At 34.9% G+C, this 27,046-nt stretch overlaps 1 protein-coding gene across 3 annotated transcripts in view; it reads left to right on the forward strand.

Moving 5' to 3' along the window:
• The window catches only part of Enpp3 (ectonucleotide pyrophosphatase/phosphodiesterase 3), a 95,405-nt gene that overhangs the window by 12,162 nt on the left and 56,197 nt on the right, over positions 1-27,046 (forward strand). The window contains exons 2-8 of one of the 3 annotated variants that reach the window (XM_046449615.2): positions 2,384-2,445; positions 4,835-4,975; positions 6,095-6,170; positions 11,350-11,472; positions 13,182-13,307; positions 15,950-16,010; positions 21,337-21,434. In XM_046449615.2, the coding sequence (XP_046305571.1) occupies positions 4,898-4,975; positions 6,095-6,170; positions 11,350-11,472; positions 13,182-13,307; positions 15,950-16,010; positions 21,337-21,434 (562 nt within the window). In that variant the 5' untranslated portion in view covers positions 2,384-2,445; positions 4,835-4,897. The remainder of the gene's footprint in view (positions 1-2,383; positions 2,446-4,834; positions 4,976-6,094; positions 6,171-11,349; positions 11,473-13,181; positions 13,308-15,949; positions 16,011-21,336; positions 21,435-27,046) is intronic. The other 2 variants (XM_046449621.2, XM_046449606.2) reach the window with 2 other exon arrangements.

The raw sequence follows: 27,046 nt of genomic DNA on the forward strand, positions 1-27,046 counted from the left end.
CATGAAAAGATTAACTTTCAGCAGGGAGCTCACTCAGGGAGGTTGTTTTTCCCAATGTCTGTGTTCAGAATTTTCTTGTTTTTTTCTTTCTTTACTCCTCTCTATCTTCCCTTCCTTCTTCTCTTTCCTTCTCCCCCCTCCCTGTGTCTTCCCTCATTGATAAGAGGATATAAAACATTCAATCAAGTTCCTTCCTTCCTTTCTTCCTCTTATGCGTTTTTTTATTTATTCTCTTTCCCTTCCTTCCTCCTCTCTTCCTTCTTTCCTCCCCTCTTCCTCTCTCTCTCTTTTTTTCTTTCTCTTCCTACAAAAACAATTCAGGATTTATCATAAATTTTAGCTGGATTATTAGTATACAATCTTGAAATCCTTTAAATATTAAAATATATATACCTCTTTCATCTCCATATATGTTTTTGGGGAAAGTTGGCCATATATAATATGTAATATTCTCTCAATTGGTGTGTAAGAATATGTTAGTGTTCTCATTTTGAGTTGACTCATTGGTCTTTCTAGCCATTTGAATGGACACTGTAATGCCAGATTCATGGGACCCCCAATAGACATCCAGGAGCCAAATCCGATGCAATCACACAAGAGTCTTTATTGCAAGCTCGAGCCTGGACTCACTGTTTCAGACACAGGAGTCCTGAGGAGTGAGTCCTGACCCTTAGTTCAGTGAGGATTTATAGGTTTTTTGGGGATACTCTGTGCATCACAACATCACACAGCAAATCATTTCATACCACAGGAAAATCAAACAAGAATTCTTAACATTGATTAGCACGTTCACTGGTGGGAACGAGTTGGGTAAGGGTGATTGGTTCGTTCAAGTGGTGGATACATTTGAACTGATTGATTTAGGTGTGAGGGGTGTATGCGCTAAACTTGCAGGGTTACCTAATCATGTTATTAATCACCAAAACTAATGGGAGGGTCACCTGACATTTGAGATATTTTCCCTGTCCCATTCTGATTGGTTGTTGCTATGGTTCGACATTAGGTTTTTGGTCTTGCATTGCTGAGTCAAGGCTATTTGTTCACTACAGTTAGAGGTATCTGGTTCCACAGGCCTTTCCTGGAATTTAGGAACGCTTGGTCATCCCCCTCCCCCTTTGGACAGGCCTTGCTCTGAGGTAGAGACTGGTTTCTTCAAAAATGGGGTCACATTCGTTTCTCAACACCAGAGGGGATTATATCAGAATCTACCAATTGACAAAATATTATTTGTATTCCTAATCTCTTGGTACATATGTTGAACAGTGTGGTAGGTGGTATGTTCATAATTTTATTTGAAACTGTTCTAGAACTAATTTATGTTTTTAACCTGTGTTGTCCCATTTGGCAAAAGTTCCACAGGTTCATTGATTATATAAAAACACAGAGAACTTGTTCCTTTTATCTTAAAATTGCATACTTCAAGTTTCAAATGGCATTTCATGGTTAAATATTCCAAAATATGTTGAATGGTTTAGTGGAGATACTATAATTTTATGACTAGTCATGTTATCTTTGAGTATTCATTTTTGCTACTATAATATATATGACAAAATGTCAACTTTGTTTAGAATTTCAGTTTGCAAGGTGTTTCTTTTATGGACATATTTATCATTCACTATTTTCACTTGGTCTTTTGAGAGTGAAGTATGAATTGCTTAGTGACTCTCCTCCCCATCCTCACAGTATTCCCATGTAGAGCATACAAGGAGTCTAGACCCATAAAACTGCCTACCTACTTACCTTTTGGCAGGCACTTTCATGATGTTAACAATCAATTAGTGAAATCTGCCTCATAGTTAAAATCTGGTTGTGCCTTTTGTCAGAGAGGCATTTTGCAGGACTTGGCAATATGAATCTTAGGTGTTAGCATTAGAGGTAAAAAGCATCTTTGAGAATACTCTTATTTTTAATCATGAAATCAGTTATATGTAAGGGTGAGCATATATATATATATATATATATATATATATATATAATTTTAAAAATAACAATAAGACAGATATCTGTGTGCTTTCATGAGATTAAGAAATGAGGCATTGAGGGCATGGTGGTGCATGCCTATAACTGCAGCTACTCAGGAGTCTGAGGCAGGAAGACCACAAGTTTGAAGACAGCCTGGCAATTTACATTAGACTATATCAAAATAAAAAGTAGTGGGAATGTAGCTTACTGGTAGAGCACTTGCTTAGCATGTGTAAGTCTCTGGGTTCAAACCCCAGTACTGAAAATGAGAAAGGAAGGGAGGAAGGAAGGAAAACATTGCCAAAAACAGAGAATCCCAATGTGTACCCCTACTTAGTGATATCCCCTTCACTCCTCCCAGATGTAACCACTTTCCTGACTCTTGATTCAGTCATTCTTATTATTTTCTTTATATTTTCAGCTACTTATATGTTCCCTTCATTTACTGAAGATGAGTGGCAAGCATAAAGCTAGGTATGTAAGGTAAGGACCATGTTACCACCACTAATAAAAGTCTTCCAAGAAAAAATAAGCGAACAAAGTCTCTGGATCAGGGACAGAAAGAGAGAGAGAGAGTGGAACATTGATATCAAGGAATCAGCTCACCTGACTGTGGGGACTGGTATGTCCAAACTCCAAAGGACAGAGAATGAGGTGGCAATGGAGACCAGTAGGCTGAAACCGCAGGCTAATGCTGCTGTCATAAGACAGAATTTCTTATCTGATAAGTTCAACTTTTAAAGTCCTCCAGTGACTAAATGAGGTCCACTCACATAATAATTGATAATTTTTAAAGTCAACTGATTATAGTTGTTACCACATCTATAAAATATCATCATAGCAACACCCTAGATTTGTGTTTGATTAAATAACTGACTGTTGTAGCTTAACCAAGTTGATACAAACAGCCTTCACAGAGGGGAAGATAAAAGTAGGAGCCTCAGGAATCAGACTTAAGGCAAAGCAGAAAGAATGTCACAAGTACAGATAGTCGAGAAGCCCATAAGAACTTAAAGCATATGACAGATGACTAGATAAAAACCATAGGTCCTGGGGGTTCCCTAATTTTGAAGCAAATTTTGATATAGGCTTGATCATTCTTTTATAAAATCAGTATGACACAACAATAAGACTCTCTGAAGTGGTATCTCACTTCTGAAATATCACCAAAAGGAAATCTTGCACAGATGACCAAGCCCCTTGGGTGAACTTACCTGTAATATATGCAAGTTTGATTAGCATAGAGTGAATGTTTGCCTAAGAGAATTTTAAAATGCACTATTTAAGGCAAAGTATTTAGACTGACCTTTACTGCATAAAATATCACTTGGAGGGATATTTTTAAAAATTCTGAAGCCTTAGCAAAACTATGGAAAGTTCTAATTTTACCCAAAGAGCCTGGGCTTCAGAATTAGAAAACAAACAAACAACAACAACAACGGCAACAAAAATCCTATCTCTGAATACTAATAAGCTATCCAGTGTGGAGAACTTTATGCTAACAGTATTCCAATATATTTTTGTTTGTTTAACCTGACAATTCACTAGGGTCCCTGGAAAAAAAGTGTTCAAGACCCTGGATTTGATGATTTCTGTGGAATCTTATAGTTCTCAAACAATTCCTTTGTTTCAGCAACTAATGCCAGTGCTTCTGCTGAGTAGGCTTGTTGGTAGAGTTGGAAGTGATGGGCAGGTTGGACTATAAGAGTGATAGAAAGTATCACAACCCTCAAAGCCATACAAGGAAACCTGGCTCTTATGCTGCAGATTTTTTCCTAAGGGAGTTACTTCAATAACAGAAAAAGAGGATTTAGATGTTTTCCAGAATGTCCTTAACATTTATGAAGCATTATACAATAGACAAATAAATTTGTTTATTTTCACTGCTTTTGGGGTTGGAAAAAGTTTACTTAGTGTTTTCCAAAGGATATACTGCAGCATATGGGAATTTTATAATCTTTACATTTGAGAAGTGTTCTCAAGGTTTATTTGACCAAGGCAGTTATCATGGGATCAATGTTCCATGGTACCACACTGAAAATCACTGGCTTAGGGTCACTGAAAATAGAAGAGTTTAGTGCTCACTATTAACTAAAACTTTTTGGCATCCTGCTATTAATTTAGCTCCTTACATCATAAACCTGTAACCTCATCTCAGCACATAGTACATGTATTAAGATGCCCTGGTCTATATTAATAAGAAAATAAGTTTAGTTAATTAGTGAAAAATATCTTAGATTTAGGGAGTTAGAAGATGGGTTTAATTTGTAATTCTGGCATTTACTAAATATGTGACTTTGGACAAATAAGTCACATAATTTAAATAATGAGAGCCTTAATTTACTCATCTAAGAAATAGGAATAAAATGACTAGAAGGAATATTGTCAAGTTTAATGTGAGATAATGTGTTTCAAAATGTGTCTTCAATTTTGAGCCCTATAAAATATGAGACATAATTTTCAAAGAATTAAGCAGTTTATATTGGTTCAGTATAAATTCAGAATTACTACTATAGTCAAAACCATATTTTTAATGTTAGTTTTTGACTGTGTAGCATGAAGTATATATAAAATGTAGAAACTACCTGTAACAAGAGTTGTTTGGAGTTATTTTTAAGGAAAATAAATGATAAGCTTGTATTCAAATTTGATTATTATATCATTCTCATTACATAGATCTTGATTAGCATTTACTATGAATTATAAGGAGAAAAAGGACAGTTGTAAACAATGTCCTAGTAACAGACTTGAACCTTTTGGCACTACAATTACTACAATATTTTTATCCTCTCTAGATTACGCAATCAATAAAGAGCTGAGCTCTTTAAAAGTCAGGCACAGCTATGTAACTCAGTGTGGTTTCTCTTTACAGACTAGAGGAAAGAAGGAACACCACTCTCTTCTGGCCAAACAGGTTTATGCAGAGTCTGGAACAATGGATTCTATGCTAACTTTAGCAACGGAAGAGCCTGCTAAGAAGAACACTGTCAAGAAATACAAAATAATTTGTATCGTAAGTACAGTTCTTAATTTTAGCTTTCTAGCTTTATGACAAATGCTAAAATTCAGCTTGATTCCTATGACAACTCCAATGCAAGTTAACATTTGTAATCATATTCTACAAGTAAGAAATTTGAGTAACCATAGGTTAATGTTTAATTAAAAGTTGGCTTCCCAACAGAAACCTTGCAGCACTGACTTTTTCGCATGATTACAATTACCCCCCAAGTCACTTGTTTATTGCATGAACATTTTAAGGCCAGAGGCTGAGATACTAAATAATCATACCTTTTTTTTAAACTATTGATTTTATCCTAATTTAATTAAATTCTAGAGAGAGTCTTTTTTTTTTTTTTTTGTCTGTCTTCTCATTCTTGTCTTTTTATGTGGCAGGATCACCTTTGTCTTAATGAATAAAATAAAAAGCTCTGATTTTATTGCTCTGTTTTTTCCCTTCACCATCAAACTTTTGGGGAAACAGGTCTTCTATTTGCTGCCTCAGTTTCAACACCACCCCACTGTCCCTTGAGTTCTTGCTTTGTTATTATTGTGTGGAAATCTGTCCCCCATCAACAGTCAATTCTTCCCCTGCCAAGTTAAGTTTCCATAACAACACATGTGCTGAATCCTGGAGTGCCTTACTAGAAATGATTTCCACGATGCCTAGTTAAAACAAAATGAAGCCAGGTGTGGTGGTGTGTGCCTATAGTCCCAGCTATTTGGGAGGCTGAGGTAGGAGGATTGCTAGAAGCCATGAGTTGAGAGCATCCTGGGCAACATAGTGAGACCCCCCACTGGAATTAATAAAATTAAAAAAAAAAAACACACAAGAAAAAAGAAAAATGGCAAAGGCAAAAGGATCTTATGGTTTTAATTCTCAATTAATTTAATTTGGGGTTAAGCTCATTTTATTTGAACTATGAAAGTGTTTGGACATGGAGATATACAATAAATGGTATTTTAAAACTCTTTACAAATCTTTCCTATTTGGGGTGATTAAACAAATAATGTACCTCTATCATTATTGGATCTCAAATGTTGTGGGTACTTAATATTCACTGTGACTGTGGTTATTTATAACTTCGTATATTTAAAAAAAATTATAAAGGTGACTTTTCCTTTTTTGTAATAGGTTCTTCTTGCTTTGTTGGTGATCCTGTCACTTGGATTAGGCCTGGGACTTGGACTCAGGGCACAAGACAATGAAGGTATACCAGTCAGCCTTTTGTTCTCTTTTTCCCCAAAACATTCTCTTATTTCTTGTTTCTCCTGGCCTTAATCCATTAAAAACTTGTCTTCACCCAAGTTTCTTCTCTCCTCTATGCCTAGTTTTCCTTCCAGTCCTTTCCCTTCTCACACCTCACTCCCCAGAAACCCCCATCTGTGTTTAACATTGTCCACTATCATTTCTGGACTTTATTCTTCTGTCCTCACACAAAAGCTCCTGCACAAGTATTATTCCAGTACAGAGAACTTTGATAATTGACCACAGACTTTCTGTTCTACTCCTACTGTAGTTGTATATATCTGATGACAAAATGTACAGCCTCTTGGACTTGGAAGCCTTTGCTGTCCTACCTCTAGGACCTCCTGCCACCTGTCCTGTACCTTGATACCATATTAATATTATTCCATCTCTGAAATCTTATTATATCTTGGTTAGGCAGTGCCAAATCTTGAAAAGTGGTGTATAATGCTCTGTTTCACCATAGTATTTGCAGATTTTATGCTAATTTTTCTTTTTGCAAAAAAGTGGGGTGTGACCATTATGTAAAGCTTTTTTTTTTCTGAAATTTCTCTTTTCATTGTTCCCCTATTACTTAGAAATTATTTATTACTAAGCTGTCTTTGGTTCAAGGTTAGGATGAATGGGATACTTATGAATGTATGTTAATGTGGTAGTGACAATTATGTGATGAAATATAGTAAAACTTTGAAAATTTTGTTTCATAAGAAGCAAAGAAAAATAGGAAATGCATGCCCCCAATATATAAACACTTCACATCCATTTTTCTGTATCCCATTAGTATGCCTAATAAACACATCATTTATGAGTGACTCTAAAAAGCATTTTCTTTCATTTTTTAATCTATTATTTAGGTATTTTTACTAGGATGAAGCAGGAGCAGTTGTTAGAACATTCATTACTCCTTTCAGTTTGACTGATAACTTCTATCTTAACTCTGGGGGAAAAGTGTTGGTGCTTTTCAGTAGGGGACCACTTGGAGAGGTCAACTGACAACTTTTTGGTCAGGCTTTCACTTGAGAATTAATACTCTATTCCCCTTTATAATATGAGGATCCAGTAAAACTGGAAAGGCAAATATTAGCTGGAACATCGCTGTCCTCTCTTATTCACTTGACTGTGGTGTCTCTAAGCAGTGGTGCTAGTCCTTACTCTAATGAATATTGGCAGGCCATTTTAGTAGTAGTTTGCTGATCTAAGTGCTCAAAAATGGGCATCATTTCTTGGCAAGTTTATCTTCAAAATTGCATAAATTGATTGCAAAAGGCATGTATTAATCTCTGAATAAAATCTTTCAGCTCTTTCACTCACACTCTTTCTTCAGTACTGGTTGACTGCCCAGGGTCATTTTACCTTTTTCTCTTCCTCCATCTCAGTCTTTTTGTGGCATCATTCTCTTCCCTTTCCTAGCTTCTCTTTTGCCATATTCATCCTTTTTAATATTCCTTAGCATTTAGCATCTTTATCCCCTTTATTATTTATCTTCTACCACCTCTGTTTCTCTAAGCTCCACCTCTGGACAGTATTCACCATTCTTCACTCCAGTTAGCCCACTTTCCACAGCCTACCCTACCTTTATCACATATTACCACCAACCCTTGGCATTATGTTTTTGACCACAAAAAGTTTGGATATAGACTAATATCTTTTATTTTAACTTCTTTCATTGTCCTGTTAATCACATCCATGTTGGTTGCTTTTTGGACTTGGTATATGGCCAGTGTTTTCTAACATCAGCCTGTCTGTTTTGTTGCAGATTGTGTTCATTAAGTCTCCTTTTCTTGCTTTACTTCCTTATTTTACTACAGAATGTCCTTGGTAGCTTCCTAAGATAGGATGCATAGAAGATAAAACTAGAGTCCTTGCCTATCTAAATGCATCTTTGACATCCTAATCTAACATTGGGTAGGTTGCCTAGATATTGAATTCTAAGGTGAAAATAATTTTCCTCTGTAGATTTGAAGACATTACCTTTTAGTCTCTTCGTTTGCAGTGTTGCTTTTAAGAAATTTGGTGCTTTTCTAATTTGTAATCATTTTTACATTGCTCATGATCTCTCTAGGATCTTTCACATCTCTTAACCTTACTGATCTCTTCATGTGAACTTTCCCCAGGGAAACTTGGTAGGCAATTTGATGTAATAATATTTGCTGCTCAAACATTTTTGTCTAATCAATTTTGCAGCTTTTAAAAATAATATCATCTTCATTTGTTGTTTACATTTTGAGGTATACCTGTTTTTTAGTTAAAAAAATTTAACGTGCATAAAAACACACAAATTGTACATATTTATGGGGTACCATGTGATGTTTTGATACATGTATGTATTGTATAATGTTCAAATCAGGGTAAACCTAGCTAACTTCTCACTTATCATTTCCTTATGGTGAAAACATTCAAAGTCCTGTCTTCTAGTTTTCCCAAATATACAGGAAATTATTCTTATCAGTTGTCACTGTACTGTGCAATAGCACTCCAGAATTTCTTGGTTCTGATTGTAACTTAGTACCTAATGATCAACCTTTCCCTTTCCCTCTCTCCCTCCTACTCACCTCAGCCTCTATTAATTACCATTCTATTCTTGGCTTCCAGGAGATCAGTCAATTAGTAGCCTTACTTACATTTGTAAAGTCCATGTATTATATAAGTCAACAACTTCTTGGTAGCAGTGCTTAGGATATGGAGTCCTCTTGAGGATCTTAATTGTGCCTACCACATGTCTCTGCTATGGTTTTCATTGCTACTGTTATATTTTTATTTCTGAGAGCATGCTGAATGGTGTTTTTCTTTTTTATTGTAGTTTACTTTTGTGTTTGTGGAATATCTCCTTTAGAGGATCTGAATATTAATTGTGTGTGTGTGTGTGTGTGTGTGTGTGTGTGTCTCAACTCTTTGGCCTCCTGTGTCATTTCCTTGTTAACCAAGGTTTTATCTTATTTATTTTGATTTTTATCTCATGTCGAATGCCATCCTGCTCTCCTCAAAGGTCTTCTGACCGTCTGTTTAGATTTCACAGTAAGGCTTGTTCCTTTTCTCATTGTACTGTCTTCCTCTGTGGCTATTTTCTTTTGTAGTTGGACAAAATACCTTTATTTTATTTATTTATTTTTATGTGGTGCTTAGGATTGAACCCAGGGCCTTGCATGTGCTAGGTGAGCACTCTACCACTAAGCCATAACCCTAGCCCTGTGTCTATTTTGATACCAAAGTCACCACTAAATTCCTCTAGCTTGTGAGTCTTTGAGTCTGGAGTGCTGCTTTTTTTCTTTCCTTTATCTTTTTCTTTTTTAAATTTACATTTTAAGCCCTTTATTTCAAGTCATCATGTAACCTTCATAGATGTTATACATTTACATAAACAACAGCATATCTCATTAATTTATTAGTGAAAAATGACCTCGTTTCTCAAAAGCTAAATAAACTTCTGTTTTAGAACTTTGAAAAGCATATGAGTTCTGTTTTGTCTCCTTTGGAGTCTGAGTTGAGGAGCTACATTATGTGAGGGCCCTTACTTTCTGTGCCTCTCACGTTGATCTTCCTCCTCTTTCACCTCTCTTATGCATTTTAAAATTGATACTTGACTCCTGAGACATTTATATTTTGTTAGGCCTCTAATATTAATTTTTGTATTTGTCATTAGGTAAGAATATTAAGATGTCTTCTCTCCCCGTATAGCTAACTAGTTGTCCTAATTCCATATAGTATTCATTGTTGCTTTGTCACTACTATTTCTTTTTTTTTTCTTTCTTTCTTTCTTTTTTTTTTGGTACTGGGTTTTGAACCCAGGGGTACTTTACTGCTTAGCTACATCCTCAGTCTTTTTTTTTTATTTTTTTTATTTTGAGACCGGCCCTTGATAAGTTGCTGAGAGCCTCACTAAGTTGCTGAGGCTGATCTTGAAGTTTTGACTCTTCTGCCTCAGCCTCTCAAAGTCACTGGGATTACAAGAATATGCCACTGTACCTGGGCCTATCACTACCATTTCTTAAAAATATTTTATTACTATAAAGTCTATATAACTATCTGCATTATTTATCATTTTATCTCAATGACTAGGGAACATAATGATTCTAAAATAATATGTATGTAATAAATAAACATATAAATTTAAAACTATGTAATGGTTTTCAAGAGATGGGGACAAGGTACACATAGTTGAATTGTCCCAGTCTTACCATTTATACCCTCCTTGCCTTCAATGGGGTACAAAGGGAGTAATGAGTATCACAGAAAATTATAGGTAAAAAGCATCAATAGTAATTCATGGCAAGGAGAAATTGTATTTAGCTGAGTACACACTTTTTAATGAGGACTTCACAGTGAGAATGGTGTTCTCATTGCTTATTATTGCTAATATACTGAGGACTCCAAAAATTAGTATCTTTATTTTTATCTCGCTCTTTCCTGAGCTTCAGATCCAAATATACAGATTCCCTTCTGGGTATCTGTCTGCTTGGATGTCCAGCAAAACTGACCTTACCTTCCTTCAGGTCCTTGCCCAACATCTTGGAAGGCATTCTTGCCTCTTTCTCCTTCTTCACTCTTTATATAAATCTGTCCTCCTCTTAACTGCACTCTAATTTCTCTGAAAGCTCATTTATAAGTTCTTTGTTTCTACTTCTACAATATTCTTTAGGCCCTTATCATTTTGGTTTTGAATGTCTTGGTCAGAGAGGTCTCTTCTTTCACCTATTTTCCAGAATAAGTACATAAAACACAGATCTAATTACTTGTTCTCTGCTTATTCTTTAAGAGCTTCTCATTACCAAAGTTTGGGCTTCAAGCCTCTTTAATATGGCCTTTGCAGCTTTCCTCTCCCCATCTTTACCTTTTAATCCTACCCCTCAGCCATTGTGTCTTATGTGCTGTTCTCCAAATTGGCCTTTCTTTGCTTAAATAATCCTGATCCCTTTCCCAAGACTCAATGGAATCATCTCACTCACTGTGTGCTTCCATGTGTTCCTTGTAATACCAGTGTCTCATTATTTAACACAGTTCACTGGCAGATAATACTGAACATAAAAAGCATCTAATTTGTTTTTGCTAGCCTGTGCTAAGTACTTTTATGTGTTTTTACCATCTGCGAATGAGATACAGGTTAACTTCTAAATAGTACCATCTTTATGTCCTTTATTTTACAGAGAGCTGCAGGAGAAAATGCTTTGATTCATCGTTTAGAGGAAAGTTGGGCTGCCGGTGTGATGAAGGGTGTAGAGACCGAATGGATTGCTGCTGGGACTTTATAAGCGTCTGTGTGGAATCAAGTATGAGTTTCAAGAAAAACTTATCACCTTGATTGTGTTATCATTAATGCATATCCAAATTTTTACCTACATACCTTGTGTACAAGTTTCCTAGCACTGCCACAACAAAGTACCACAAACCTAGTAGTTTAAAAACCTGCAATCCATTGTCTGGAAGTTTCTGGAAGCTAGAAGTCCAAGATCGAGATATTGGAAGATCTATGTCCTTCTGAAGGCTGTGAGGGATAATCTCTTCTTTGCCAGACCTCTAGCTTCTGGTGGGTTGGTGGTATTCCTTCGCTGATAGTGGCACAACTCCAAACTCAATTTTCATCTTCACAAAATCTGTGTCTTTTCACACAGTCTTGTATCTGTGTGTATCTGTATCCAAATTTCTCCTTTTTATAAGAACATCAGTCATACTAGATTAGGACCAACCTTGATGATTTCATTTTACTTGATTATCTGTGTGTAATCTGGACACATTTCCAAATAAGATCACATTCAGAGATATTGGAGGTTAGGACTTCAGCATCTTTCTAGGAGCACAATTCACTCCATACCACCTTTTATACAGAGTCTGTTACTACCAATCACCCTTTACAGATCAACAGAGTCCACACTTTAGTTGATTGAAATAAAAGGACAACTATCTACAGGATGAAATGCCATGTAATTATGTAAATCCCAGTGGATTTTACTATAGCTTGAGATAAACATCTTAGTTTCATTTGCAGTTGGTTTTAAATTTCAAGGTTCTTAAGATTTGAAAATTATAATTCTTAATCATTCTGCTGCCAGCACTTCTCAAAGCACAATTTGAGAAACACTATCCACCAGATAGAAGACATAGTTTTAGTATTTAATTCTCTAAATAGTCAGGGAAGGTGGAGGGCAGCTAGTGGTTGGATAAGAGTGAAGATTGGAATAGTAGAATTCTTTACATTATGTTTTCTGAAAAGTGTAAAAGGGAGGGGATAACTCTCTATAGATAGCTATCTGTACTCCCTTTACTTTATCTCCCCAGATCTCTTCTTTCTAAGTAATAAATGACTGGGAATGAAGAACTCTATGCACAGTGGACACACCCAGCATTCACCTATCCAACGTGTTTGTTTAAGCACAGGCTGATGTTGATTTTAGTCATTGTTTCCTAGCAGGTGGCAATGGGAAACAGCTTTCCTTCAGCTTCATGTTGATGTTAGCAATGGGATTTATTTAAACTTCTCTCACACTAAGTACAAAGCCTGGAAGAACACCAAAGGTGTAGTTGGAGTTGTCCCACCACTTCTATCTGACTTGCCTGTGGCCCTAAAGACATGAATGATATGCTCCTTGAATTATTATCACCACTGTCTCTTCCTAGCTGGCTGTCCTTAGACAAGGCTGGACAAAGCTGCTCTTGGGTAGCCATGACTCGTCAAGACTAATGGAGTTTCACCATGGGAAATTTTTACCCTTGGGTGGAAATAGGACCCATGTTTAGAGCTTTTCTAAACTCAGAGTGCATCTGTGAGGGGATCAGGGTTGCAGCTTATAGGGCTGCATTTATCTCTGCCCTCATGCTAAGGAATAGATTGCTTCTTCTTTAATATGTTTTCATTTGTTAATGCAGATAACACAAGAATTTGACTGTTTTATAAAAACACATGGAGAAATGCATCAAATTTGTACCTTTTGAATTGGATACTTAAGATAAATGCCCAGAACTGAATTGCATAATTTTACAGCTCAAATATGGTCATGCAGTTCATCTCGTTGTGGGGAAAGCAGAAAGGTGGCCAGTCTTTGCTCCTGTGCAGAGGACTGTTTGCTGAAGCGAGACTGCTGTGCTAACTACAAGAGTGTTTGCCAAGGTAAGCAGAAGGATGTTGATGGATTTGCTTCTGAGTTCAGTGGAACCCTGAGTTTTCTAGAGCTATCCTGGGCTGCAAAAATGAAAAGTCAGATAATTTTTAGTTACTACTCCATATATCAAAGAAATGATCAAATATGTTTACTATGGGAGGAAATATGGTTTATACACAATAGAGGAAAGGAAACCATCACAAGGTATAGAAAAGACAGGAAAAAGCTTATACTTCTTTGTCTTGGAACTAAGATCATTTTCATTCCAATGACCATATTAGATACACTTGTGGTACGAGATATGGGATGGCACGTTCTAAACATACAGGATGGCAGGTCAAAACATACAGCAAGATTTTATCTTTTATTTAAAATTTTATTTGTTATTTTTAGTTATATATGACAGTAGAATCTATTTTGATATATTTATAAAAACATGGTATGTATCTTATTCTAATTAGGATCCCAGTCTTGTGGATGTACATGATGTTGAGATTCACTGTGGTGTATTCATATATGTACATAGGAGAGTTATGTCAGATTCATTCTACTGTCTTTCTTATTCCTACCTCCCCTCCCTTCTCTTCATTCCCCTTCAACAGAAAGAGTTAATCTAGCTGTCTATTTCTACTAGTGTTGAAATTTATCATTACCACTCTTTGGTTAATCCAATGGGGTTAATTTAATAAGTTTAGTTTATTTTAAATATAAATGTAAATGTTTTCTTACTCTAAGGATTCCATTCCTTAGACTGAAAAATGTTAACTGTTTTTGGTCAAAATTGTATCTCCAGAGATATTGAGGGAATTTGTATCATTTTTTTGTTTTAATCACAAAACACGACTATAACAAGCTAATTACTTTTATATTTTTAGTTAAACTTAGAATTTTTAAAAACTTTCTGATATATTTCTACCATTTGCAGAGATAGAATAGCATGATGTTTTTCTCACAAAAAAAAACATGTTTAGTCATGGCCAAGTCTATCTCATGTTGACAAAACATAATTTTCAAAAAGATAACATGACTTTAAGATAAATGTAAAGTGAGCAAGTCAAAGATTTACTAACTCTTAATGAGATAGCCAACTAGAATGTAAAGCCTGTTCAAAGAGAATCAAAGAGATTAAATGAATAGAGGACTGAAAGAAAGTTGGAAAAAAATCACTAAAATTCTAGCTTTTGGTATGATAGAAATTATTTGTGCTTCTACAGAAAAATCTATTTGCTATCAAACAAGATTCAATTGTTGTTTATTGCTGCTTGTTTTCTATTAACTACAATTCTCATTGAGTTGTAAAATGAGTAATAATGAGTAATCTAGATAAAGATAATACACCTAGGTAATTAAATAAACATAGATAAGCTTTTTAGATAATTTCAAGCTTTACATTAATACAAAATCTAGTGATTAGTCCTACTTTTGCCTGTTTCTTTTGGGAGTTTTTCTTAACAAAATATACTCCTCATTTTCCTCCACTTCTCTTTCAAAATTTTAGATCATTTCAAAGCAAATACTAGAGTTAACATCATTCATTTGCAATTAGTTTCAGAATGTATGTAAAAAAGATAAGGATTTAACAAAATTATGATACCATTCATTCACCTAAAAACATCATTAATAATTAATTACGGTCATTGAATACCCAGTGTTCAAATTCTTCTCCTTGTCTCCTAATATTTTTTTAAAAGATTGAAGCAGGATCCAAATAGATGCTATTTATTACAACTGACTGATATATTTTAAGCCCTTTAAAAATATATGCTTCCCTCTTCTTTTTCCCACTTGCAATTGGAGAAATGGGGTCATTTTTCCAATAAAATTTTCCATTCTAAATTTTGCTGATTGCATCCTTTGTGATTTAAGAAATTTATCATACCATACATTTCCTGAAAATTGGTAGATCCAGAGGACTGTTGAGATTAAGATGTAATTTATACATTTCTTTCTTTCTTTCTTTTTTTGCAAGTTACTTTGTACATGACAGTGCTACTTCCATCCAGAGGTCCATCATGTCTACTTGTGTTGTTTTGGGAATATTAGACATTGAAAATTATTCCTAGATCCATTCAGGGTTGCAAATGGTGACATTCATCCTCTATCATTTCCACTTTATTATTTAGCTGGAATGCACTAAAAGGAGAAATATCCATGAAGCAAGAACTTTTTTGTTGTTGTTAAGATTTTAATCATTTGTTAAATTTTGCCCACTTGATATAATTATTTCCACTAGTTATTTCTTTTTCCATGTATTCTTTTCTCTAGATTGTATATTTATATTTATTAAACTGACTTATTTTAGCAGCTTCTAGAGAAGATATTGTCTATGGGGAGGTAGGGAATTTGAAAAATTGTTAACCAAAAAAAAAAAAAAAAGGAAATGTCCCTTTATAGCTGAAGGAATCCCTGGTTTTTTTTCCTCAGTAGATTGGCTTCCTGGCATTCAATTGGTACAGATTATGGATCTCTGCAAGTTATTATTGGCACAGTCCTTGCCAACTTGTGAAATAACAACTTATATGTTTTGGAAGAATTTAGTTATTGGAGTGACACTATTAAGCAGTTCAGGAAGATCATGTCCACTGAATACTTGCTTCCCTTTTTTGTGTGTGGTACAGTAGTCTGAAGATTTTGATCTTCTGCTCTGCAGGAAAAACTTCTTGGGTGGAAGAAGGCTGCACCACAGCTGAGCAGACTCAGTGTCCAGAAGGGTGAGCACGAGTGATGTTGGGAATTTCTTTTCTTTGATAGCTGGCACATGGGACAGTAATTGAGAAACAGAGTGGCATTTCCTTTATTTATTTTTCAAAACAGAATAGTTTAAAAAAGATTGGATTCCTTGTGGATTCAAAGACAATAGACTTGTTGGCTTTAACATTTTCAAAGTTCTTTATGTTAATTTAGTATATTTATGGTTCCCAACATTGACTTAAAAGTTGGTTAGAATATTAAGTAACATTCCCAAGGTTCTATGGTTAGTACTGGAATTTAGATTGAAAATACTTCTGCTAGAACATTTTTCTGTTAATATCTTGGCACTATGAATTTCTTCTTACTGAGGGATGGGGACGAGGTTCACAGAAGGTCATATAGGATAAGGAAGATCCTATAATATGGATGAGGTGGGCCTCATTGAGTGAGCACAGGTAAAGAACATGTGAGGTTAATACCCTCCGCCTCACAGCCATTCAACCCATGCTTCTCCTTCATATGTTTATGACAGCTGCTTGCACAGCTTTTCCCAGGTTTGAAGATGTCCAGAATGCCTCCAAGCAGGGGTATATTTTCATTCCTTTCTTTGTCCACCATGCCCTTCACACTTTTCTGGGCCCAGCAATGGAAGCATGACAGTGAGGTGGAAGAAGAAGTAAGAAGTATACCTGATTTTAGGAAGAATTGGCTGAACACATAAAAAATAGCATTATTTCATTTAAAAAATGTGTACAGAACCATACAGTGGCCTATTTCCAACTATTTAGAGACTGAGGCACAGAGATTGCTTGAGCCCATGAGTTTAAAGTGAGCCTAAAAATTTGGGGAAGGAAGGCACAGGTTGTTCACATTGAACGTACATTGGCAATGAAAAAGACTGGAGAGATTAAGCAGAGTGTCAACCTTTAGAGCAGGAGGGCAATCTACTTGCTGTTTCTGGAATAGGAGGTGGGGTTTGCAAGTAGGATGTGTTGGCACCTAGGGGGTTGGGATGGAATTTGAGTTAAAAGTTTTAACATACATTCAGGAATGTAAAACGGACTTTTCTTCTGCTTGGCATATAGCTCGTTAACTAATTAACCTCCCATCTGTAGGGCCTTTCATCCTTGCAATTAAATTTAAGAATCTTAAGAATTTTTTCTTATTGATGGATAAAATGCATCTGTTTTTGTACCATGCTACTTTGGTTTGTCCCAATCCTCAGATCTAGCTGTCTTCTTTAGCAGCTTATGCGTGGAAGAGCAAAGGATTTAGAATAAAAAAGAGATTTGAGTTGGAGTTCTGGTTTTGCCTGTGGGTCTTGGCAATAGTAACTTCTCTGAGCTTCATATATAAAATTGAATAATAATAATAATAATGCCAAGTTCAGAAGATTTCATGTGAGAATTAAGTGGTCTAAGAAAGTGAAAATATTTGCTACCTTCTAAAACAATAGTCTAACTTTAATTCTGGTGTATGGTACACACTAGTTACTCAAAAAGTTAATATTTTTCTAGTGGGATTCTTCTTTAGTCACTTATTTTATTTAGATGAACCTGACATTTTAACCTATTAAGTTGTTCCCAGAACTAATTAGCATAGATTCAGACGGACTTTTCTCAGGGTCCAAATTACACTGACAATTCATCTCTGACAAAAGCATAATAATGATAACAGGTGGGCTGGGGATGTAGCTCAGTGGTATAGCGCAGGCTTAGCATGCATGAGGTCCTTGGTTTCATTCCCAGTACTAAAATAATAATAATAATAATAATAATGATGACAGCTAATATTTATATAGTTCTTATGAGGTACTGGTACGTACTTTACACAGAGTCATTTTTCATGTTATATTATTCCTATAAAAATCCTGTGAAGTAGGCTCTATTATCTATATTCCATGCCATGTCATTCATTTAATAAAATGGAGGCATATAGCTGTGAAGCACCTTGCCCCCAGTTTACACTGCTATGATTGCTGGAGGCAGGAAGTCAACTCTGGGAGCAAGGCCCTAGAGTCTCTGTGGCTTGGTGCTTCTCTCAAATGATAGTCTGAAGCTGCGGCACTGTGCAACTGACAGAAGAGGTAGAGGGGAAGAATTTTTTGTGTGTATGACCCTAAGACTCTCCCTCTTATTGATATTTGGAAGAAGATAGACCCTTCTTGCTGGACATTTAAATAGCATTTCTGTTTGCTTGTTTGTGTGTCTTATTATTTTACTAGTGATCCAAGTATAGTAAGAAATTGTGGGCTCTTTTGTCAGGCTGATGTAGACCAATAGCCTAGCTCTATCTCTCCTGGCAGTGGGAAACCTTGGGTAACTTATTTGATCTTCTCTGTCTCACTGATAAACTAGAGGTGTGTCCCAATTCTATTGGTTTTTTTTTTTTTTTTTTTTGCTAATGGTGATGTGAAATAATAGGTGCAAGATGACAATTCTTGTATATGGAGTGCCCTTATTCAAGCTTCATTGTAGATAATAAAAGTAATGCAGATGTAACAATCAACTTTACTGGAAATTAGAGCAATTAAAATGAAAGGAAGTTAACCAATTCATTCCATAAAATTATCAATACACCATTATTTGTACAAAGTAACAGCCATTTGTCTTGATTTTGGAAGAACAAATTGATAAAAACTGCCATGAAGAGAATCATGACAAAATATTTTAGTCTCCTTTGAGAATTTGTCCTTATATCAGAAAATTTCATCTTTAGCAATGTAGCCTGAGGAGATAATTAAGGCTGTTTGAACTACAAGGACATTCATGGTAGCAGTGTATAAATGTGCTCTGGAGCTCTGAGTAGCAAGCTTAGAGAGGCAGGGAGGACATTAAGAAAGAGATGTACTAGATCTTTGGATCCCACCTGTGGTCCCATGGATGGTTGACCTTGTCTTTAAGTTGTAGGGTTATTTTTGTGGGGGTGTTAAGGGGTTACTGGGGATTGAACTTAGGGGCACTCCACCACTGAGACACATCCCCAGTCCTATTTTGTATTTTGAGACAGGGTCTCACTGAGTTGCCTAGAGCCTCACTTATGCTGATGCTGGCTTTGAACTTGCAATCCTCTATAGGGTTATTTTGATAACACATTTGTGAACATAAAATTTTAATCAGAATTATGCCAAAGACTGAAAAAATAGATAATTTCTAATGTAAATTACACCAGGACACTTAGTTTTTTGATGAAATTACTTCATGTTGTAGTTCATTATTTAATTTTTAAATTCTTACATATAATTCATACATAATGCTCATATCTTAAGTGTATATGTTGAAATGCTCACATCTTTTAAGTGTTTGGAAATTCCCTATAATCTAATATTTGCAAGATAGAGAATATTTCCCACCATCACAAAAGGATGCTTTATGTCTCTTTTCACCCTCTACTCCCCCAAGGCAATCCCTGTTCTGATTTCTATCACTATAGATTCCTGTTTTAGAACTTCATACCAATGGAATTATACCATATGTTCTCTTGTGTCTGGCTTTTTTAGGTTAATCCAATGATTTTTTAAAAAAATTGTTAGTTGTAGATGGACACAATGATCTTATTTATTTATCGTTATGTGGTGCTGAGGATCAAACCCAGGGTCTCCCATGTGCTAGGCAAACACTCTACCACTGAACTACAACCTCAGTCCAATCCAGTGATTTTTGACACTCACATGTTGTTGCACGTTTTGAATCTCTCAGATGGGCTTCTGCACAGAATATATCCCTGATTAAAACATTAGTCCCGTTTTCAAGTTATTTTTGTTAGTTCTTTGGGACTTAGCTCATGTCACGCCTCCTGGAAAGCCTGCTCTCACCTTACAGAGCTTGAGTTTGACATCCTTCTATACACTTGAATCACAACCTGTACTCAAATCTAGCCCTCAACTACCCTGTTTTACTTTTGAATTTTATACCCTAGACAAGGACTGCAACTCCTCTCTGCCTCTTTTTCTAAGCATCTAGCAGAATGTCTGACTCAGATATTTGTTAAATGAAATACTCTACAATAAATGTGTAATCTGAGAAGTTTAATAGACCTTTTCTTTAGATGCTTCTCACAATTTATTTTGCAGTGTGAAATTAAATGGAGACACTGTTTTTTTTTCCTTTAGCTTTACTCAAGCATGTCTAAAGCACAGACATAACTGTCTAATTTTTATTTGGCGTAGGCATTCAGAACTTTCTTTTTCATCATATTTAGGTAATTTATCATAAATTTAAGACGTATTCTAGCCAAAATTTTTAGGCAAGTATGTTTGTATGTTTTTATTAGAATTTTATTTGTATAACTGCTTGAGCAGAGTTGAAAATAATTTCTTTTGTATATTCCTTTGTGTTCATTGTATTTGGAATTTAAAACAAATTTACTCTGTTCATATCTGCTATTCATAGTAGCCCCAATTTGGAAAACACCCTGTTAAACATAGAATGAATAAGTTTGTGGTCTGTTCATGCACTGGAAAAATGATCTTTAACTATATGCAACAAGATGGATTAATCTCAATCATAATGTCAAGTAAAAAAAAAACAGACTTGAGGCTGGGACTGTAGCTCAGTGGTAAAGCGCTTGCCTCTCACATGTGATAAACTGGGTTCCATCCTCAGCACCACATAAAAATAAAGATACTCTATGTTCATCTACAACTAAAAAAATATTTTAAAAAATCCAGACTTAACGAAATGTATACTGTGTCATTCAATTTACATGTAAATGTCAGTACAAAAGTAGGTACAATTAATTATGCTGTTAGAAGTCAAGATATTGCTCATCCTGCTTGAGGCTGTGGTTTGTGGAGTTTACTGACTAGAGGGAAGCACCAGGGGCAACTTTGGGGTGCCAGTGATGTTGATCTTGGTGATGTCAACATGGCTGAGTTCAGTTAGAAAAAAATTATCAGGATATACATACACCTGTGAATATGTGTGTGTGTGTGTGTGTACGTGTGTGTCATATGGATAAAACTCAAAGACAGTGAAAAAGTATTAAATTAAACAACAATAACAATAGCCTTTAGCTATAATCCAAAAGCCAGCTTTAATCATTTTACCTTAACTACCAGTCTAAAAAGAAGAGATTGAAATGCTTTTGAGGAGTATGTTAATATTCTGAGATATTAGAATACAAAGTCAAATATGTAGAACTTTAAGATAAAACATCTCCTAAACATTTTTCTAAATTTCATAACATAATTGCATTGAAATTCAACGGTTCCTACTCGACTCTGAACTTTTCTTACTCTCCTTTCTAAGCATTTTCTAATTCAGAGAATTACAAGTAGTACTGAAAAGTATATTTTTGTTTTTATCAATTAAAATCATGGATAAACTTTTTGTTTTCCATTTTCAGGTTTGACCTGCCACCTGTTATCTTGTTTTCCATGGATGGCTTTAGAGCTGAATATTTAGACACATGGAGTATTTTAATTCCTCATATCAATAAACTGAGTAAGTCCTTTGCAGTTAGTAGAATGTGAATGATAAACACCTTGTCAGCAAATCCTTAGATGAAGCAACTTTCTTTCTGACCTTTAGCATTGGTGGATTGTCTTATCCCAGGTCCTTTCAGTGCTTGATGTTTTTACCACACATCTATGTATTTCAGTAGGAGGGATTCTCATGGTTTGTGGATCCTCATACTTTTCTTTGGCAGCATGCTCATCTTTTTTAATTTATTTGTTTCACATTTGAATATAACTTATGTGCTTTGGAAATTTGTTTGTGTATACCATTTCTAAAGTGGCATTTGTCAGAACTGGGTTCTGAGTCTCAGCAGAGGACAGAAGTCTAAAGGAGCTTAGGAGAACTGGACAGATCCAGCGTCTACTAATATGCCCCTAGATCCTCTGAAATACAGGATCTCCTTCCAGTTCTGGAATCAAACTTCCTAGAAACTGACTCTATCTTTTACCAACTGTGTGATCTCAGGCAAGTTTACCTTACCTTTTTCATTCATAATATGTTATCTTGTTTTCCATGGACCTATATACTACCTTATAGATTTACTGTGAGAACATTCAATGGCTTTACATCATTTTAAGTTTTGTTTTTATTATCATCTTTATCACAACACTGTGTTTCTGCATCAGGGCACTTGGCTCTGCACACACTTGATAAAGTAATAATAAAAGGAAGTTGAGTGCCCAGGGACACAACCAGAGGGCCAGCTCCAGGGCCCATACTATTTATTCCCTGCACTTCTTCTCTTTGTCTCTCTTCACCAAGACCCTCTTTTATTTCCAATGTTCTCCATTTTTGTAATGATTTGATTGACTTAAAGTTTTTATTTTTCTCCAAATGATTAAAAACAACTTGATATTGTTTGACCTTGAGTAAGTCACTGAATTTTCTGGGCTTCATTTCCCTCGCTCATAAAATTAGAGGACTAGGTCTAATACTAATGTTTTTATCTGTTAATTCCAGCTCTAAAATGCCATGATTATAAAAAGATTATCTACTTTTTTTCCTGAAAAACAAGGTGCATTATGTCTTCAGCTTCTCTCTTACTCTCTGAGGCAGGTCTTTAGCAAAGAGATGGAGAATTTTCCAAATCCAGGACTTGCACTTACTGTTAACTTACTTTGGCCTGAAAAGTTAACTATTTCATTATCTAAATTTGTCTTGATAATCTGAATATCTAATCCTATGTTCAAAAGGGAATTTAATAGCCAGGATGAACTGAAATTCTTTTCAAATGGAATTGTTTGATTTTTCTCATTCCGTCAAGAATTAGAAATGACATCAATTAAATATTTGTCCATTGAGAGCTTTCCTATTTCTGATTTCTGAAATATGTTTTTAGACATATAGCCATTATCTCAATCTGCAAATGCATGAAGAAATTACTGTGTAGGTCTCCCAAGGCAAACTAATCTCCGGTTCCTTTGTAGAATGTCCAGTAAAACATGATAGAATAGAATTGGGATAGTGAGATTTGTCATAGAAGGTGTCAATGATAACCAAGTCTCCAGTGCTCCATCTCTAGTGCCCCTTCAAGCTTCCATTGGTGGACTACAGTGGTTATAAAAACTGAGCATGAACTAATACTAAGGGAAGTGAGTCATATCAGTAACTACTAAGTGTATGAGGATGTGGCTCTCAGAATTACATTCTAAGAGGTAACCATATTTATTGTCTCAGTGTGATTGGCAGCAGATATTGAAGGGCCAGAGCCAAGATCAGAAAACTGTTTTGTCATCCTAGGGATTAAATCCAGTTTTATATATGCTAAGAGAGCACTCCAGCACTGAGCTATATCCCAACCCTTTTTATTTTATTCTGAGACAAGTTCATACTGACTTGTCCAGGCTGGCCTCAAATTTATAATCCTCCTGCATTAGCCTTCCAAGTAGCTGGGATTACAGGCAACGCCACCATACCTGGCAATTTTGGCTACTTTAGATACCTTCATATGAGTGGAATTATGTGGTATTTTTTGTTTTTTTGATTGATTTATTTTACTTAATATAACATTCATCCATATGTTGCACATTACAAAATTCCTTATTAAAGACTGAATAAAATATTTCATTATATGTATAAATAAAAATATTTATAAGTAAACATATGTATAAGTATTTATAAATATACCTAATGTAAATAAATATACTTACTTATGTATGTAAACTATATTAATAAATTATAAATAAATATGGTTGTTTATTTATACATATATATCACATTATTACTGCTATTATTTTGTCTATTTATCATTCATCTGTCAATAGACATTTAGGTTACTTCTATATTTTGACTATTCCGAATAGTTCTGCAATGAACAGGGTAGTTACTGATATCTTTTCAAGATTCTGATATCAGTTAACATGCAGAGTTTTAGAGATTAATTAACAAGTTCTCCATTGCAAGTACCATTTGCTCTGTCTTCTATTTTATTTTAATGAGAACAGTTACTGAGATCTGCCCTTTTAGAATTTTAAGTGTATAATATAGTATTATTATCTATAAGCACAATGGTATAGCTATCTATCTAAATCTATATCTATATCTATAGATATATATATCCAGAAGTGGGATTATTGCATCTTATGGAAGTTCTATTTTTAATTGTTTGAGGAACCTCCATATTTTTTCCTTAGCAGCTATTTTTGCATTCCCACACAGTGTACAAGATTCCAATTTCTCCATCCTCCTGGCAACACATATTGTCTTTTTATTGAAAAGTATCTGAACAGATGTAAGGTGAGATTTCATGTAGTTTTATTTGCATTTTCTTGGTAATTAGTGACACTGACATTTTTTATATACTTCTTGGCTATTGTATGTCTGCTTTAGAGAAATGCGTAGTCAAGATCTTGCCCATTTTTAAAGGTGTGTTCATTTTTTTGATATTGAATTATAGGAATTACTCATAAATTTTTGATATTAACTCTTATCAGATATATGATTTGAAAATATTCTGTCCCATTTCATATGTTGCCTTTCCTCTCTATTGATCAGTTCTTTGCTATGTAGAACTTTTAAGGTTGATATAGTCCAACTTGTCTAATTTTGCTTTTGCTGCCTATGCTTTTGGTGTCATATCCATGAAATCATTGCCAAGATTACCATTATGTTTCCTTCTAAAAGTTTCACAGTTTTGGGTTTTACATTTAAATCCTTAATCCTAATTTGAGTTGATGCTCTTGTTTAGTATAAAGGATTCAGGATCATTCTTCTGCATGTGGACATCCAATTTTCTAACACATTGTTTGAAGATATATCCTTTCCCCATTGTGTTTTCTTGGCATGCTTGCTGATGATCATTGACCATACACACATGGATTTGTTTTGGGGCTCTCTATTCTGTTTTATTGATCTATATGTATATCTTTGTGCCAGTGCCATACTATTTTCATTACTGTATCTTTGTAGTGTATTTTGAGAACAGGAAGTGCAATGTTTCCAGTTTTTCTTTTCTTTTTTTGAGATAGTTTGGCTATATGAGGTCTTTTATGGTACATATACATTTTAGAATTTTACTTTCCAGTTTTGTAAAAAACAACATTGTGTTTTTTTTTTTTTTTCTGGTGCTGGAGATTGAACCTGAGACTTGTGACCATTGTGATTTTGATAGGGATTGCATTGAATCTGTAAACACTGACCATTGTGATTTTGATAGGGATTGCATTGAATCTGTAAACACTTTGGAGTAGGATGAATATTTTAACAATAATAAGTCTCCCAGCCCATGAACACTAGATGTCTTTCCTTTTGTTCAGTCTTCTTTAATTTCCTTCTCTAATGTTTTGTAATTTTCACTCTACAAGTCTTTTATTACTTTAAGTTTGTTCCTAAATATTTTATTATTTTATACTATGATAATTGGGATTTTTCTATTTTTTTTTTCAGATAGTTCATTAATAGTGCATAGAAACCAAACTGATTTTGTATCCTGCAACTTTGCTAAATTCTTTTATTGGTTCTCAGAGCTGGGGGGAAGTCTTTAGAGATTTTATATATTATATAATGTCATCTGCGCATAGGGAAATTTTGTTTATTTTTTCCTATTCAGCTTTCTTTTATTTCTTTTTCTTCTTTAATTACCCTGGCCAGGACTTCCATTATTATGTTGAATAGAAGTAGAGAGAATGTACATTCTTGCCTTATTTCTGATCTTAGTGGAAAAGCTTTCTGTTTATAACCATTGAGTACCATGTTAGTCAATTTTACATTGCTATAACCAAAACACCCATCAGAACAAACTTAGAGGAATAAAAGTTTATTTTGGACTCATAGTTTCAGAGTCAGTTGACTCTATCACTTTGGGTCTGGGTGAGGCAGAACACCACGATGAAAGGATGACAGAAGAAAGCTACTTACCTCATGGCAGCTAAAAAAGAGAGATGGAATCACAGTGTAGTTTTAATTTGCATTTCTCTAGTATCCTTATATATGAACACACAACCAGGGTAACTCCACATCATGTACAACCACAAGATTAGGATCCTAATTAGAATAAGTTATACACCATGTATGTATAATATGTCAAAATACACTCCACTGTTGTGTTTATTTAAAAAGAACAAATAAAAATAAAATAGAGATGTGAATAGAAAAAAATTGAAGGGAGAGAAAGAGCTGGGAGGACAAGATATATAATCCCCAGGGCATGCTCCCAGTGATCCACATCCTCCAGCCATGCCCCACCTGCCTATAGTTACTACCTAGTTTGTCCATTCAAATAATTAATCCAGCAAATGGATTAATCCACCTGTTAGGTTATAGTTCTTATAATCTAATCATTTTACCTCTGAATACTCCTGAGTTAACAAAGGAACACATCTCATATTCAAGTCATAACTAGTAGGATGTTAGCAAAGGGATTTTCCTATATGGACTTCATCATGTTGAAGTAATTTCTCTCTATTCCCAGTTTGTTCAGAGTTTTTATCATGAAAAGATGTTGAATTTTATCACTTTTTCTGCATCTATGGATGTGATGTGAATTTCATTCTGTTAATGTGATTTTGTTAATATCACATTAATTAATTTTCAAATGTTGAACTATCCTTGTATCCCAAGGATAAATCCCATTGATCCTGGTGTGTAATATTTTCGATGGGCTGTTGAATTTGGTTTGCTAATATTTTGTTGAGGACTTTTACATGTGAAGGATATTGGTCCGAAATTTTCCCTACTTTACAGTGTCTCTCTGATTTTTAATTCTGGCCTCATCAGATGAGTTTGAAATTTTTGGGTAGAATTTAGGAAAACTGGCATTAGTTCTTCAGATGTTTGGTAAACATTTACCAACAAAGCCACCTGGGCCTGGGCTTTTCTTTGGTAAGGTTTTGATTACTGATTCAATTTTCTTACTAGTTAGAGTCAGATTTGTTCAGATTTTCCATTTCTTCATGATTCAGCCTTGGTGGGTTATATGTTTCTAGGAATTTATCAGTTTTTTGGGGGGATTATCTAGTTTGTTGGCATATAATTATTCTCAGTAGCCTCTTAAGATTCTTTTTATTTCCGCATTAGTAGTTGTAGTATTTCTTTTTTCTCATTAATTTGAATCTTACATATTTTATCGAGTTAAAGGTTTGTCAATTTTGATTGTTTTC

Source organism: Marmota monax, unplaced genomic scaffold, assembly GCF_021218885.2.
Source record: "Marmota monax isolate L192 unplaced genomic scaffold, Marmota_monax_Labrador192_F-V1.1 WCK01_AAM20220418_F8-fsc00030, whole genome shotgun sequence".
NCBI classification, from domain to species: Eukaryota; Metazoa; Chordata; class Mammalia; order Rodentia; family Sciuridae; genus Marmota; species Marmota monax.